At 37.6% G+C, this 16,873-nt stretch overlaps 1 protein-coding gene across 3 annotated transcripts; it reads left to right on the forward strand.

Moving 5' to 3' along the window:
• The first annotated feature begins 17 nt into the window (after positions 1-17).
• Positions 18-16,167, forward strand: LOC109098247 (macoilin-2). 3 transcript variants are annotated; one of them, XR_006156339.1, is made up of 12 exons: positions 18-300; positions 4,470-4,611; positions 5,470-5,596; positions 6,247-6,370; positions 7,115-7,293; positions 7,661-8,243; positions 10,083-10,241; positions 10,320-10,502; positions 12,519-12,639; positions 12,756-12,930; positions 13,644-13,912; positions 13,995-16,167. XR_006156339.1 is itself a non-coding variant. In XM_042737501.1 (11 exons), exons 1-11 carry the CDS (start codon positions 221-223, stop codon positions 13,844-13,846), a joined length of 2,076 nt encoding a protein of 691 aa, XP_042593435.1. In that variant the 5' UTR covers positions 18-220; the 3' UTR covers positions 13,847-16,167. The 3 variants fall into 3 exon arrangements, 2 of the variants coding, with proteins under 2 accessions (XP_042593435.1, XP_042593436.1); XM_042737501.1 differs by having other exon boundaries at positions 13,644-16,167; XM_042737502.1 differs by having other exon boundaries at positions 19-300; positions 7,664-8,243; positions 13,644-16,167.
• The last annotated feature ends 706 nt before the right edge of the window (positions 16,168-16,873 follow it).

A 16,873-nucleotide genomic window follows, 5' to 3' on the forward strand; every position in this document is an offset into this window, starting at 1 on the left:
AGCGGTCTGTCAGTCACACCTGTCTAGGCCCGTGTCTGTGCGTCTGCGCCGCAAAAAGGAGGAGGGTCTTCCACTCAGTCTTTTTATTTATTTCTTTGTTTCCAGGAGAAAAAAACAAAAACAAGCACAGCGGTATATTCCTTTGCGGGACCGCCGAATAAGAGAGAACCCTGGACCATACTGCCGTACGTATTAAAAAGCCCGATTTAAGGGGGCGAGGATGAAGCGGCGCAATGCGGACTGCAGCAAGCTTCGACGGCCCTTAAAACGGAACCGAATCACCGAGGGGATCTACGGCAGGTACGATCCAGACCTTCCGAATGAACCGTTATCATTCACGAGCTTTAAGAGAGACCCAGAATTCGTTTTTATTATGATCTGAGATCTCATAGAGAGACTGTAAATCATCTAGCCGAGCTAAGCTACCGTCAACAAAGCTGGCTGAAGGTAGACAGTCGTCTCCGCAGAAATGAATAAGCTGCCGTAGGCCTCATTACAGCGATGCGCTTTAAAAGAAAGAAACCCGCGAAACCCACCGCTGTGGGCTCGAGACCCGACGGTTAGAGTCGGTGCCTGTCAATCATCAGGATGATTGACGTGACGGGACCGTTAGTCTGTCAGAAGCCGCACCGAAGAGATGGACCGATTGTGATTTCATCTTACAAGACCGTAAGGAGAATAACCGTAATTTAATTAGCTTTAAGTTTATTCAAATACAGATTTCTAAGAGACAGCTGGTGGGTTTTAAATGCCCGAGACGCCAAATAACTAAAGTTGGTTGTGTTTTTCCTCACAAGTTGGCGAGACCGAGAGCTGTTGTATATTTTTTTTTATTTACGTTTTCCTTGAGAACTCACGAACTATTACAAATATGGTGTAAGACGCATTTAAATGTGCCAGAATTGACAGTGTATCTATGTAAGTAAGTATTTGTTTGTTTGCTGCCAGGAATAATGTTTAGGTTAAAACGATCGTTATTTGAAATATTGTTAAAAGCTGTTCTAAACCCATCTGACTTTTTTGTATGTGAAACACAAAAGATTCTAACATCAGTAACCATTCACTTTCGTTGCTTTTTTGCATAAAATGGAAGCAAATGACTGAAACTGTCATTCTGAGTGACTAACATCTCCTTTTGTGTTTCACGGAAGAAAGAAGGGTAATATTCTTAATTACACCTACGTATTTCATGTATAGGATCTTTTTTTTTGTTGCACAATTCATTCTTTCATTGAGAGCTGTAGTTTTTTAGTCTCAGTGTTTTTGTTTTGTATTGTAAGCTTTGTCATGGAGCATCTAACCCATCAATCAAAAGTGATGTTGTGAAGGGGTTTTATGCAGCAGTATTGCATATTTCATATCTTAGCAGATGGTATAACCTCTCGTATAATAGCATTACGCTCTATACTTGGGATGCCAGTCATATTGCTGACCTGTTGTCTGAGTGCCAGTGTTTGGGTATGTTCATTGTTTGGTATATATAGTACGTTTACTGGTGGTCATATACAGACTTAATTTCAAATGTTTAAAGCAAGATTCCAATGAAGTGTGCTATACCAAATTTACACTGCAAAGGTGGCACAAAGGTGCTCCTGAAGTGGCTTTTAGGTGTCTTTACACAGACTGTTTAATGCTACTCAGAAATGGCATCAATGCATTTATACAACAATGATAACCATATACTTTGATGCAGAGTTTAGTCAGGCTTTTATGCTGCATTACGTAAGAGCAGCCTTAAATCAGCAGCTGTATAAAGATGCCTATAGATGGTACCAATTTATAGGTATTTACGTTGTGAATATTTTCACAGAAATGGTCAAAAATAGTGATTTTCTTCAGTCAGAGAAATCATAATTTCAACCGAGCAGTCATTAAGGTCAAGCTAATTCATAATGCAAGTAGTAAAATACAGTAACAAGCTAGATAGAAATAATCAAAATATGTTTTCCTAACAAGGACATAATTATAAACAACTAAATAAATAATGCCTTGTGTAAACAAGCACAAATAATAATTATATTTTATATAATGCACTATGTACAATACACAAAAATGCATTAATAAACAGCAATATTTACCTACATCTAACATACCATTTTTATACTTGCACAAAATTGTTGAATTGAGTTTTTCATTGATTCATTGACAGTTTGAACTGATTAACAAAAGTGAATCAAACTTAGAAACTATGTGCTCATCTTAAAGGTGCTGTATGTAAGTTTTTGATGCTACTAAAGCATAAAAATACCATAATATATTTGCAGATATTTAAGAAACATGTTAAGTTAACATACTTGTTTATCTGAAAAACAATGCTACAGTCAGTTATTCTCCTTTGAAAATGTGCGTTCCGGGCCTGAATATCGGTCTCTGTTTTGGTTTGTGAAACCCGCTCACTGCCAGTTTACCCAATTGTATTTCGGCACCCCGGGTTGCCAGTTAGAGGAAAACACAGTGTGTTTAATTTCATTCATCATCAAGTGCGCTCGTTCCTGTTGGTGTCGTCAATCTGGCAACCTGCGTCAAGTCAGAGGAGGAGGGGCCGGGTGAAAAAACCCTCTCCAATATTTTTAAATTGGACTGCAATACCTAGTTCAACCACTCGGTGTCAATCCTACATACAGCACCTTTAATGCAAATTCCCGGGTCAATAATTGCAGTTATATCATGATGAATATTCAATATTTTGCACACCGCTGCTTGCATTTGTTAGTAAATCTGCTTTTAAAGTGTTATTATCATCATAGATGGATGACACAGTTAAACACTACGATTTGCTCACAGTGGGTAAATAACTGGCAACTTGTTTCTGCTATCAAAGAGGGTTGCCAGACTTCACCCATTATCAGTCATTTGCTATTCTGCTTGATGTTCAGCATGTTTGACTCTCTAATGTAGTGGCTCTAGAGCTTACATCCAGTCATGTCAGATGTTGACATAATGTTGCATGTGATTTCAAGTCTGCATCTGGGAAATAACTCTAAAATTGTTAAAGCAGATTTCATTTAGAGGTCTTAAGTAATAGATTTGGTCCAAACTTGTGATACTCAAATATGAAGCAAATGTTTATGTGAAGATCAGTGCTTTTATTTAAAATCAGATATGAATCTATTTACATGCTTTTGGTTTTGTTCCAAAAGAAACATTTCTCAGATCTTACATCAGAGTATTTTAACTTCTGTTTTCATGTGCAATATGTTTTGCATATGGGGTTTTTGTTTTAGATGCATCCATCCATTTACTGTAAACTTTGATGATATAATCTGTGAAGATGCATCTGTAACACCTGTTATCTGATTTGTTATATTGCTTTCCTCAGTGAGGTGGAACTGAGCAAGTATGTCATCAGCCCAGACCTACCGGTCCAGTGACTGCCTTTTTTTTGTTTTGTTTTTTACCTTGTGTTAACACAATCATTTCTGTCATCAGAACACTATTAATAGTGTCTTCAGCACCTGTATGAGCAGCGGAGAACTATGTAGAAGATGCTATTAGATAATCATTAAAGACAGAAGAACAGCAATATTGTACTTATTTCAACAAAATAGGAAGTAGTTAGTTTTGAAGTGTATGCTTTTACACCTCTCTTCCAAATGGCGTTTTCTTTTATGACAAAATTCCTGGAAATTAATTGATTTTATCAACACCAACTCTGTTAAAATATGTCTTTTTCTTGTTTTTATTATTTTTTATACTTTAAATGTTGTTATTATTATAATAATTATTATTATAATTATTATTATTATTTTTTATTTTATCTGTTGTATGTTTTATTTTTTGTTTTTTTGTTTTTTTTTATGTTTTTTTATTTTTTTTTTTTTTTTTCTTTTTTTTGTTTTTTGTGATTTTTTTAAACACTTTAAGATGTGTATGGAAATGTATGTAAATAATTTTTTTTAAGTAATTTATTGTTAGCTGTCTTACACCTCCTATTTTTGTGAAACAAAGAATGATCACAAAATCGGTCTGTGACACAGTCTTTAGGGCCATTTAATGGCAAAAAAAAAACAACAACATTAAAATAATGATAATCACAATGTTGCTTAATTTCACATTGACAGCATAATATATGAAAAATATTTAATATCACCCAGAGGTGTAATTATAGTCTAATTAAAGAATATTTCTTTTATCTGGTGGATTGAGTACACCTTATCTGCATTGCTACTGTACATCTGGAAATACATACTACTCATGTGCTCTTGGCCTCTTCTTATCCCTACATAAAGCATAATTCACTTCATTCAGTACACAGCATTGGAGAAAGTCAAACAGTGATTACGTCCTCCCCCACCTACCCATGCTTCATTGGTTTGGATTTAATGCTGGATATCATGATGGAGTTGCTTGTATGTGTCGCTAAATGTTCATTGGCTCAAGGCCACATGGAATGTTATTCAAAGAGATGAAATCTTGAATGGATGATTGAATGGTAGGGTAAGATTAACATCTCTTTCTCTTTGTCTCAGTACGTTCCTGTACCTGAAGTTTCTGGTGGTCTGGGCTCTGGTGCTGCTGGCAGACTTTGTGCTGGAGTTCCGCTTCGAGTACCTCTGGCCTTTCTGGCTCTTCATTCGCAGTGTTTACGACTCCTTCAGATACCAGGGCCTGGTGAGTGTGTGTGTGTGTGTGAGACAAGCTTTTCATCCGGATAATGGTACTTAATAATTAAAGAAATTGATTGCTGACACTTATGTCATCCCAGCAAAAAATTAAATCTTTATCAAAATGCCTGAGCTTCTGTTTTCCATACAACAAAACTGCATTGTGATTTATACTTCTTATAAGCTCCAAAGCAGACAAAAAACACTAGAAGTCAGAATCGTAATTTTCAGATGAACTGATTCTTAAAATGAGCTGCTACATATATTTTAATCACATTGCCTTTTTATAATATATATATTTTTATATACTATATATTGTAAATGCCTAGTGTAATGTCTGATGGAAGTTCAGGTTTGCCATCACAGGAATAAATTACATTTTAAAATATATTCAAATAGAAAACAGTTATTTTGAATTGTAATAATATTTCACAATATTACAATTTTTACTATATTTTCTAGCAAATAAATGCAGCCTTGGCAAGCCTATAAGAGGCTTCTTACAAAAGCATTAAAATGTGGTAGCTCTTATACTGTATGATGAATTTATAGTTTGATGTTATCAATAATCCTGTGAGGGACCTAAACTGCAGTTTATACTCTTATCTAGTCTTATCTGAGATTAAGAGATTTCTTCATGGTCAGAAGGTCAGTCGTCAGTATTGAAGTATTATTTGCTCTTATATGAACTGCTCCTGTTATGTCTCTTAAATAATCATGAAAACGGCATAAAAATACTGTTTAGGGTTGTTTTATATGATGTTTCACAGCCGGACGCTGAAGTTATATTTAACTGAGGAGCGTGAAACGAGTGTCATGCCATTTGCACATGTGGTGATCTGATGTGTCTCTCTGTGTGTTGCAGGCTTTCTCAGTGTTTTTTGTGTGTGTGGCGTTCACATCAGATATTATATGTCTGCTGTTCATCCCAGTGCAGTGGCTTTTCTTTGCAGCCAGCACATATGTGTGGGTACAGTACGTCTGGCACACAGGTAAGAGCCACGTATCCTCTCCATCATTCTCCATCATTGATCTAGTTTTCTTTGTTTTACCATTTCTAAAGTCTAACCTCAAGCTTACAGCTGATTGGTCAGTAGATTCTGAACATTCATGACTTGCAGCTTTGACACTTTCTAGTTTAGATAACCCCAAACTGATATGTTTGTCAGTCCCAGTGTCAGTCTGGTTTGGTCTAATGCACTTGTGACGCCATTCTTCGAATTCTCTGTATAAAGATGATGGATTAAAAATATATTTTGAAAGTGTGTGTACAACTGACACCTTGGAACTCCAGCATGAGAGGATCATTCCCATGCTACTGTGAGCTTTTGTTGTCATCACATATTTTACTCTCTCTTTATAACATACACACACTGTGACCTTGGTTATTTCTGCCGGTGTGACTGAGCAGCTCTGGATTTTGATGTCAACAATAGGATTTGCTTCAAATGACTCACTCGCTTTGTTTAGCGCTGATGCTTAATTCAGATCCACCCATAGAGTGTGCGCTTAAATCGTTGTGAGTTTGTTAAGATTCATTTGGGCTGTTACTGTTGTGATTATGACATTCCCTCACTGTTGTCAGGTGATGTATTTTAAGCACATGTTGAACTGACTGTTCTCTTCTCACGTCTCTCCACAGAACGAGGGGTCTGCCTCCCCACTGTGTCGTTATGGATACTTTTTGTTTATATCGAGGCAGCTATCAGATTTAAAGATTTGAAACACTTCCACGTGGACTTGTGTCGTCCATTTGCAGCGCACTGGTATGTTATTTTTCACAATCCTCGCTCACATTGATGAGTCAAACACTGGCACTGATTGTGAGCAAGTTTCAGCTTGATCTGTCCGCTTTCGTCTAAACCATTTCAGAGAGCATTAGTCATGCTTTTAGTACTGTAGATGACGATATGTGACCTGCTTCAGGTAAGCATATCGTCTGGGAGCTGAGGTTACATCAGTAATTGTCCAGGCACTGTGTGTTTGTTACGATCAGCAGTAGTGATAAAATATTAGTTGGCACTTCTCTCACGGTGCATTTTTACTGTATGTATTTCTTGCACACATTGTGGATAAACTACAACAGGTAAAAATGTCAACAGTGTGGAGACACTTCATTGTGACCAGAAATTATTTAAAACAATGGAAAATTGTGTAAAACATGCACAATTTCCATAAGAGGCGGCTAATTGCAGTTGCCTTTGAACATGACACCCTAAAGAGCATACAGAGTTCAGTTAACTAATAACCCAAATATAACTATAAATATAAAAACTTTAGTTTTTGGGCTAAATGAAATTAATAGTTTTGATCAAATATAAATTTTGGTGCATCACTAGTCAGAAGACTAAATACCATCAAACCCAAAACTATCATGTTTACTAGTAAGTGTTCAGTCGTATAGCAGTACACAGGAATAATCCACAACATTTGTGCAGAAAACAATAAGTGTTGCTTTTTCCTCCAACATTGTTAATCATATGACGTCTGGTTTCTTTTTGTGTTCACAGTATCGGGTACCCGGTGGTGACACTGGGCTTTGGTTTTAAGAGTTATGTAAGTTATAAGATGCGTTTGCGGAAACAGAAGGAAGTACAGAAAGAGAACGAATTTTACATGCAGCTGCTGCAGCAGGCGCTACCTCCAGAACAACAGCTCATACAGAGACAAGAGAGAGAAGCTGAGGAGGGTAAGGACTTTGGACAGTGCCTCCTAACAGAATAGTTCACTCAACCATATGCTGGTGTTTGGTTTCTACACAGCTCTTTATTGACCACAGCTGTCAAGCTCCAAAAAGGAGGGAAACACAACCTACATTTAAGTGTGTTCTGTATGACTTGGAACATAGTGCACGAGTTAGATGGACTACTTCAAATGCTTTTTTTAAAGTGTTTTTGTCCTTTTTGGGGCATGGCCGCTTTGAACCGACATTGTATATACAGAGCTGCATGAAGATACTTCAAAAATTGTTCATAGCAGATGTGACATGAGGCTGAGCAAATATTTTCTGTTTTGTATAAACTATTCTTTTTAAGTCTCTCTTTTTCTTTCATAAACAGCAGCAGCAGCAGCAGCGTCTAAAGGCATTCAAGATGTAGACTCTCCAGTTGTGGCACAGAACGGTTCGGCGGGCGGTAAAAAGCCCTCATCCAACACATTACCAGAGCTGGAATACAGAGAGAAAGAACGAGGCAAGAACGAGTCCAAAAAGCAACACAACCACAACCAGAACCATCACAGCAGCACCAGCAGCAGCATCTTACCATCAGCGGACAGTAAAGCTCAGGAGTTGGAGTACATGGAGAACCATGTGAACAGTAAGAGACTGAGCAGCTCAGACCTGCTGGGCAGCACTGAGAACCTGCTGAAAGAGGAACACTCTTCATCCTCCTCCAACTCTAATAAAAATTACAAAAATGCCAGCGGAGGAGGAGGGGGAGGGAGCTCCTCGCCCCGGGGGAACGGAACGGCCAATGGCAGCTTGCCGTCTTCCTCCGGGCCTTCATCGTCCACCTCTTCCTCGGGTAAGGGGGACAGGAAACAGAAGTGTGGAGGAGGGAAGAACTCAGCGTCAAACAGAGACCCTGTGGAAAACTGCATTCCCAACAATCAGCTGAGCAAACCCGAAGCCCTCGTCAGGTTAGACTCACACGCATCATCATTCTCTGGGCTTCATGTTAAAACCACAGCTCTAGTGTTCAAAAGGGTGTATGTATGCAATACACTTATAAGATATAAGATAATTTTTTTTTTTTTGTTTTTTTTTTCTGTCAATAGAAAGCATTAAGCATTAAGAAACACACTTTGACTTTTTTAGTATTAAAAAAGAAATCTGTTCTTGTTGAGTTCACACTGACTCTGAGCTTTAAATGGCATTTTTTATTTAAATTGTTGTCCATTTGCTGTTGTTCTGCGAATTTTCATGGTCGAAAGTCATTTTAATTGAAATCCATGCAATCTGGAATTTTCGCTTGACAGCTTAAAGGGTTAGTTCAGCCAAAAATTTAAATTATGTCATTAATGACGCACCCTCATGTCGTTCCAAACCTGTAAAACCTCCGTTCATCTTCGGAACACAGTTTAAGATATTTTAGATTTAGTCCGAGAGCTTTCAGTCCCTCCATTGAAAATGTATGTATGGTATACTGTCCACATCCAGAAAGGTAATAAAAACATCATCAAAGTAGTCCATGTGACATAAGAGGGTCAGTTGGAATTTATAGAAGCATCGAAAATACATTTTGGTCCAAAAATAAAAAAAATTACGACTTTATTCCGCTTTTTCTTCTCTTCCGGGTCTGTTGTGAGCGAGTTCACAACACTGTAGTGACGCCCCGCTGACGTACGACGCTGCTGATGTGATGTTTTTCTTTGTTATTGGGCGCACAGAGAACACGTCAGCAGCGTCGTACGTCAACAGTCACAGCAGGTCGCGTTCACAACAGACCCGGAAGAGAAGACAATCCTGAATAAAGTCGTAATTTTTGTTATTTTTGGAACAAAATTTATTTTCGATGCTTCAATAAATTCTAACGGACCCTCTGATGTCACATGGCCTACTTTGATGATGTTTTTATTACTTTCTGGACGTGGACAGTATACCGTACATACATTTTCAATGGAGGGACGAAGCTCTCGGACTAAATCTAAAATATCTTAAACTGTGTTCCGAAGATGAAACAGAGGTCTTACGGGTTTGGAACGACATGAGGGTGAGTCATTAATGACATAATTTCAATTTTTGGCTGAACTAACCCTTTAAGATTTCCACCACATGGATTTCGCATCAGGTTCAAGTTGGTCGTGTGAATTTGTTGCATTGACCAGCAGAAAGCTGCATCTGAAATTTTGTAAAATTGCCAGAATATTACATATTATGAAGAACTTAAAAAGGTCTGTGTATATTTGTGTAGTATGGATGCAATCTGGGCATATTATCTATGTTGTCATGACCATGAGGCACTTTCCCACCATTCACAACTCCTCCCCCTGTTGGCTCATGGGATAGTAAAGTGCCCATCAGATGTACACTTTGAAATCTTCATAGAGAAATTAGGTCTTCCAGGTTCTACTGTTTTTCAAAAACTGTATTTAGACTTACTTCCCTTCTGGTATACTATTTTTCACTACTATATAGTAGGAAATAGACCTGTTCAGATATGGGGTTAGTTCTTCTTTAGACACCTATACATTAAATTATATTATTAAAATATAGTGTTACTCAAAACATTAACATAACAATTGTAAAACAGAAGTTGCAGACCGCCAAATACCTCAAATCTGGGAGAAACCACCAATTACCTCAAAATATATATCATCTACTTTCTGCTTGGACAGCATTTTTGTGCAGAATTGGTGTTATATCATGCCTTGAGCAAGTTTAGATGCCCCCAGAAATGCTGTCTAGATAGGTACTTTTCTGTGATTCACGTTTATCATGACTCATTATGACCTGAAGTGAATGTTTGCATGTTTTAGGCTGGAGCAGGATGTTAAGAAGCTGAAGGCAGACCTGCAGGCTAGCAGACAGACCGAACAGGATCTGCGCAGTCAGCTGGGCTCACTAGGCAGCTCTGAACGCAGCATACGCTCTGAGCTCGGACAGCTGCGGCAGGAGAACGAACTACTGCAAAACAAGTGAGACATCCCACCTTCAGCGCAGAGCAGACAGGGGACTGTACTTGTAGTAATGCAAAGTCTTGTTTGTGTGTTCAGACTTCATAACGCCGTTCAAGCGAAGCAGAAGGACAAGCAGACAGTGGGGCAGCTGGAGAAGCGTCTGAAGGCAGAACAGGAGGCTCGTGCTGCAGCAGAGAAACTGTTAGCAGAGGAAAAGAAACGCAAGAAGCTGGAGGAGGCCACAGCAGCACGTGCAGTTGCCCTCGCTGCGGCAACCAGGTGCTAATGACACACCTTCCCATCATTCCATTGCATTTCATTTCCTAACATCCATTCCATTACATGTTGTTCATTCCATTCTCTTCCTTTCCATTTCATTATGCCATTGAAAGGTTTTTTTTTCCCAAAAAAAATTAATACTTTTTCATTCAGCATGGATTCATAAATTGATCAAAAGTTACAGTGTAGACTTTCATTATTACAAAAAAAATATATATTTTAAATAAACGCTGTTCTTCAAAAATGCCTGTTTATTAAAGAATCCTGGTAAAATGGAACGATATACAAAATACACACTACTGATCAAACATTTGAGATCAGTGAGATTTTTCAGTGTTTTCGGAAGAGGTCTTTCATGCCCACCAAGACTCATTTTGATTAAAAATGCAGTAAAAACAGTAATATTGTGAAATATTATTGAAATAACGGTTTTATTTTCAGTTTTCAGCAGCCAATACTCCAGTCTTTGATTATAAAGTTTGAAAGAACAGCATTTATTTGAAATGGAATCTTTTATAACTTTATAAATGTCTTTATTGTAACTTTAAATTAATTTAATGTGTCCTTGCTACATAAAAGTAATTGCTTGTAGGAAAAAAAAACTGTTTTGAACTTTTGAACAGAAGCATACATAACATGCATGCCATACTATTTTGTAATATCTTTTTAATTTTCTTTTATGGCTGCTTTTTTATAGCTTTGCCTTCATCATCCATTCTGTCTGTTTCTTACATGATTCTTTGTTTCCCTTCTCAGTTATATCTTCCCTTTCATGAGATCTGTTTCAGTCTGTTTTCTTTCCATACAACTGCAGGATATGTAACACTTTTTATATGTGAACTATAGGGCTGGACCAGAATATTTGTTTATTAGAATATTCGTTCAGTTGGTTGGCATTCGATTTTCAATTTTAGGATTCAAATATTTTTTTTTCTCGAACACCTGGCATCCCCCATGAAATGGTTCTCATTTGCGCTTGAATATGAATCGCCCATGAGTGAAAGTCATGAACGTCATGATTAATTTCATCTGGAAGAGAAGACAAAAATGCCGAAGACCTCAGCTGTGTGGGAGCACTTTAAATTGAGTGAGGACAAGACAAAGGCAGTGAGCCAAATATGCGATTTGAAACTGGCCTACCACAACAGCACATCAAGTTTGAAAAATCACTGAGTTCTGTAAGTAGTACACCTATAGTATATTGCTGGTGTTAAAAAAAAAAAAAAAAAAAAATGAACTGCTTTTATCTGCCATGTTAATCAGTAATTTTACACATAACAAAAATGTGCACTTAGGAAACATTTGCTTGGAAAATACTTGCGAATACGGCAGTCATAAAAAAAAAAAAAACGTACAGTAGCCCAGCCTAATAATAATTTGTCTATATTAAAGGTATTGCTCTTAACATACCTGTGTTTTGTATCACTAGTACCCTGCCCCCGTGAGACGTCTTGCTTCCGGCTCGCGCTTTTCTGTAGTTTATTAAAAGTTTATTAATTCCGAACGTTTTGCGTGTCCATATTGCACCCACATGTGAGTTTTGTATTTTTTTGGTAGTTTGTTAATTAGGAGCGTGTGTTCTGTAATTTATTAAAAGTTTATTAATTCGTAATTAAAAATGCAAACAGACACACAGAGATTCCTGCCTTTATTACACCGTGTCTACATCAGATGCGATAGTTGTCGTGTCGCGCCACGCAGCCAGAGCTAAAGTCTGTCTACACTGGACACGACAGAGAATTTGTGTCAGTACGTCCTAAATAGAACGCAGCGGCAGTTAACTGTTGGGAATTTGTCGCGCCATGCCGTGCCGTATCCAGTGTAGACAACATAATAGGTTCTATTGTATTTTGTCGCAGCATGGCATCCAGTGTAGACATGGTGTTGAGAGAAGAATATGTTCAGTCCCTCCCTCCGAAGCATCTTCAGTGTTGATTACTACTGAAGCTTCGAAGCTCAAAAAAAAGTATTCTGACCAGCCCTAGTGAACTAACATGTGACATTTGTGTTTGTCAGAGGTGAGTGCACAGAGTCTCTGAGGAGGAGGATTTCTGAGCTGGAGACGGAGTGTAAGAAACTCACACTTGACATCAAGGTGAAAGAAGATCAAATCAGAGAGCTGGAACTCAAAGTTCAAGTGAGGAGACGTTCATATGCCATATAAGCTCTGAATCTCTTTCAAAATCTTCTGATTCTTCTGTAAATGGAGAAAAAGCATAACAATTGACTACTCCTTCTGTCATGTTTTTCTAGGAGCTGCATAAATATAAGGAAAATGAGAAGGACACAGAGGTTCTGATGTCAGCGCTGTCAGCGATGCAGGATAAAACCCAGCACCTGGAAAACAGCCTCAGCGCTGAGACCCGAATCAAGCTGGACCTCTTCTCTGCCCTCGGAGATGCTAAGAGACAGCTGGAGATCGCACAAGGTCTTCCATCACACTCTTTTGTCCAGATTACCCACACTTCTTTAGTATCTGAAAAACAGTTCAAATAAAAATGCTGTCATCATTTACTCACTGTCATTTAGATCTAACTTTTTTCTGGAATTGCTTGAAAGAATTTTAACTACATTACAGAAGACCAAACTCAAAAATTTAGGGTCTCTTAATTGTTTTTTAATTTTGTATGTTTTTTTACTTAATATTAAAATAAAAATAAAATTAATACTTTTATTCAGCAGACATTAAATTGATCAAAAGTGACAATAACAACATTTATTTGAACATTCTATTAATCAAAGAATCCTCAAAGAAGAAAAAAAAATGGCTGTTTCCAAAAATATGAAGCTGCACTAATGTTTCTAACATTGATAATAACAAGAAATGTTTCTTGAGCAGTAAATCAGTATATTAGAATGATTCTGAAGGATCATGTGACACTGAAGACTGGAGTAATGATGCTGAAAATTCAGCTTTACCATCACAGGAATAAATTACATTTGAAAATGTATTCAAATAGAAAATAGTTATTTTAAATACTAATAAAATTCTATAATATTATTGTTTTTTGAGCAGAAGAGACTACTTTTAAACTGTTAAAATCAACCACAAAATTTTAAACGGTAGTTTGTGTCTTTACTGAAAACATCCCTAAATGTGGAAAAACACTTACTTGTTTCTGTCTTGATATTTTTTTTTAGGTCAAATTCTGCAGAAAGACCAGGAGATTAAAGACCTGAAGCAGAAGATAGCAGAGGTCATGGCCGTCATGCCCAGCATGGTGTATTCTGCAGATACAGGCAGCATGACCCCAGTCACGCCCCATTACTCCTCCAAGTTCATGGACACCAGTCCGTCAGGACTGGACCCCAACGCATCTGTTTACCAGCCCCTGAAAAAATGAATGCTTGTTTCCCACCACAACAGACCTACACTCATTGTCTCATACACACACACACACACACACACACACACACACACACGCACACACACACACACACGCACACACACACGCGCACACACACACACACACACACACACACACACACACACACATACACATACACGAGGTCTTCTCTGCTTGTTTTTTTTTTCCTCCATAGGCCCAGATTCATTTTTGGCATGTCTGTGGCTCAGATTGCTTTTTTGTTTTTTCGTCTCCTATTTCTACAGCTTGCCTGGTCAGAAGGATGTTGTATTGTGTGACTGTATTTGTTGTAGTAAAAAAAACAAAAGACAAAAAAAGAGGACTTTTAAGGGACGTCACACGTTGAGTAGGAAACTGCTGTTTCTTTTCTCTTGTAATTGTCTAGAAACCTCACAGAAGTTAGTGAGTATCTTTCCTCAGTACATTCAGAGATCGCATCCATTCTTGTTCCTATTCTTTGGATTTTGGCCTTGATTATTTTACTGTTGTTGGTTTTTTTTTTTTTTTTTTTTTTTTCTCTCGGGGGGATGAAAAGCAGGGCAAGTGTGAGATCCGTTGTCCCAGGTGCTCTACCCCATATCAGAAGATTTTTACTCAAGAATGTCACCATCTAAGATGACAAGAATGTAACCCAAAAAACACAAAGCGTCCCAGAAACAATGCGATAAAATTATCTCACTTGGATCAGTATGTCAGGATCGGATGACTCCCGATCTTTAAGGACTCGTTTGATGGACCGAAGCTTCACCTGTGGATTGCTGTTCTTCCTCCTGGTACAAAAAAACAAACTGCACCACAAACACAGTCCAGCAGTGTAATTCACCAGTTACAGATAATCAGTGCCTTCGTATGGGACCTCATTGGTGGAACCGAAAGATCTCTTCCCTCCCTTCACCACGTCATGCCTCAACCACTTCCTTTTTGGTCACATACGGCAAATGGATCACCAGCCCATTGGCGTGACGACTCTGCTCCTGTTTTGGTCCGTGCTTGTGAATTCGGTCATTTGTTTACATTATTATTTATTTATCCGGCGTTGCACTATTGCACTGTTGACGAGCTCGCAAGGGAATATCTAAGTATGAAAACACAGGATACTTTCCTCTCCTTGTTTTCTTTATTGTATTGTATTGACCATGTTTCAGTATCAGACAGAAGCTAGTGTAGTCCAGTGCCAACTAAAACTGTAAATTTGTTAAAAAGAAGTGTTTCAGATCCATCCGGTTACTGGCTGGTCCAATGATCAGAAGCTAGAGGAGAGTATTATTGCTATTATTATACATAGTTTGTGTCTTGTTTTTTGAGAAATACTTGGTTGTGCCACTTGATGGCGCCGTTGTGTTCAGAAAGTGTTGCTACTTTAAACCCGTTAGACCCTTGGAAAGGTTTTCATCTGACCATCATCACACTCGCTGTGTAAATGAATACAGATCGAGATGTCTGCTAAGCATGAAGTATTACCGGGTTAAAGGGAGAACGTCCTGAGCCGACCCACTTTTTGGAAAAACCCTCAGATTTGTGTTTAAGCTAATAGATTTTGCCAGCCAGAGAAAGTCCGTTCCTTCAAACGAGTTCCGGGGCGGTTAATTTCAGAAGGGGAGATGGTTACTGTGTTAATATTCCATTGGTGAATGATGGATGGGCGGGTGGGGGGGGGCGGGGTTTAGCCAGAATCAGTCCTATGTGGTATTGTAGTGCTCCGAGATGGTTGTTGTTTTTGGTGTCTGTGTTTTTTAAAACTATGATGTGATGGAGGTAGTGGGAAAGTTTGCAAAGTCCAAGTGGTTTAAATGGTGGGGGGGGAGACACAGTTGTTTTGTTTTCTTTGCCCGCTGTCACTTCTAGCTTTCTGTCTGTTTTTCGGCCAGACCATGGCTGCACTCTCTGTGAGGTCTCTGTGAGGTTTCAAGTAATAAAACCTTTTTTTTTTTTTTTTTTTTTTCTGGCATTTAAACTTCGTTTGTGATTTGTCCATTGATTGTTGTGGTTTCTAAATGCTTGCGTGCAAAATTATAGATGGGTCACAATACAGTGCTTTGACAGCAAGGAAAAACATTGCTAAATGCAAATGATAAAACCGAATTAACCATATAATTATGGTTTATTTTGGGTTGAGCAAAGGCTTAATTTATGAGGAAGAATAACAATGAAACCATACATTTCCCCTAAGAGTAGGTACACAGTATTTGTTTATCTGATTTCTCTGGACAGATTTTCATTGACAGAAATGCCAGGAGTACATATCAACATGTCAGTGATATATAGACAAAAAATAAACATTATGCTTTTAGATCTCATTTTTGCTTTTATATGTTATTTCCAAATGTTTAATGTTAATTTTAAATGGTACAAACAGGCATTTTTCATCCAATTAGACTTAAGAATATAACTGGCAATTATGCGAGCTTTTGATTATGATCTAATCAGAAACACTTTAACATCACACCAGCTTCTGCAAAATTAACACAAAAACCTAGCCTCTTTTTCTAATTTATATACAGTACTATGCAAAAGTCAAAGGCCTTTAGTAGTTTCAACAACAAAACATTTAAGCCAGTTATTTGTCTTTTGCTGTAGTGTGTACAGTAGGAAATATCAGGTTTACAAACATTCATTTAGCCATTAATTGTAATAATCCAGTGACATATTTGTCTGCAAAAGGAGTCTGATAAATATATATTATATATATATATAATGATATGATATATGATAGGCATCATATATAAGCATCAGAGATGAATGAATTCGGCACGAGAGATGAAGGCATCACACTACAAACTCAGCAACTCTTCTCCACGAGATGTATGCAACTAGATATTTACAAAAAAAAGCAACTGTTATATATAAACGTATTTAAAGCTATATAGTTAAAACTCCTTTTTTTGTTTACCTACCCTAAAAAAAATAAAAAATATATATATATATATATATATATATATTTAAAGCTACTATATATATATATATTGAGATATATATATACACACGTTTTTGGAGGTAACAGTT

The sequence above is a fragment of the Cyprinus carpio genome, chromosome B13, assembly GCF_018340385.1.
Source record: "Cyprinus carpio isolate SPL01 chromosome B13, ASM1834038v1, whole genome shotgun sequence".
Lineage (NCBI taxonomy): Eukaryota > Metazoa > Chordata > Actinopteri > Cypriniformes > Cyprinidae > Cyprinus > Cyprinus carpio.

Coding starts and splice junctions, on each gene's coding strand:
- LOC109098247 (XM_042737501.1), top strand. CDS start 221: ATGAAGCGGCGCAATGCGGACTGCAGCAAGCTTCGACGGCCCTTAAAA. Junction 5,597..6,246: donor ACAGTACGTCTGGCACACAG/GTAAGAGCCACG, acceptor GTCTCTCCACAG/AACGAGGGGTCTGCCTCCCC. Junction 10,503..12,518: donor GCCCTCGCTGCGGCAACCAG/GTGCTAATGACA, acceptor TGTGTTTGTCAG/AGGTGAGTGCACAGAGTCTC.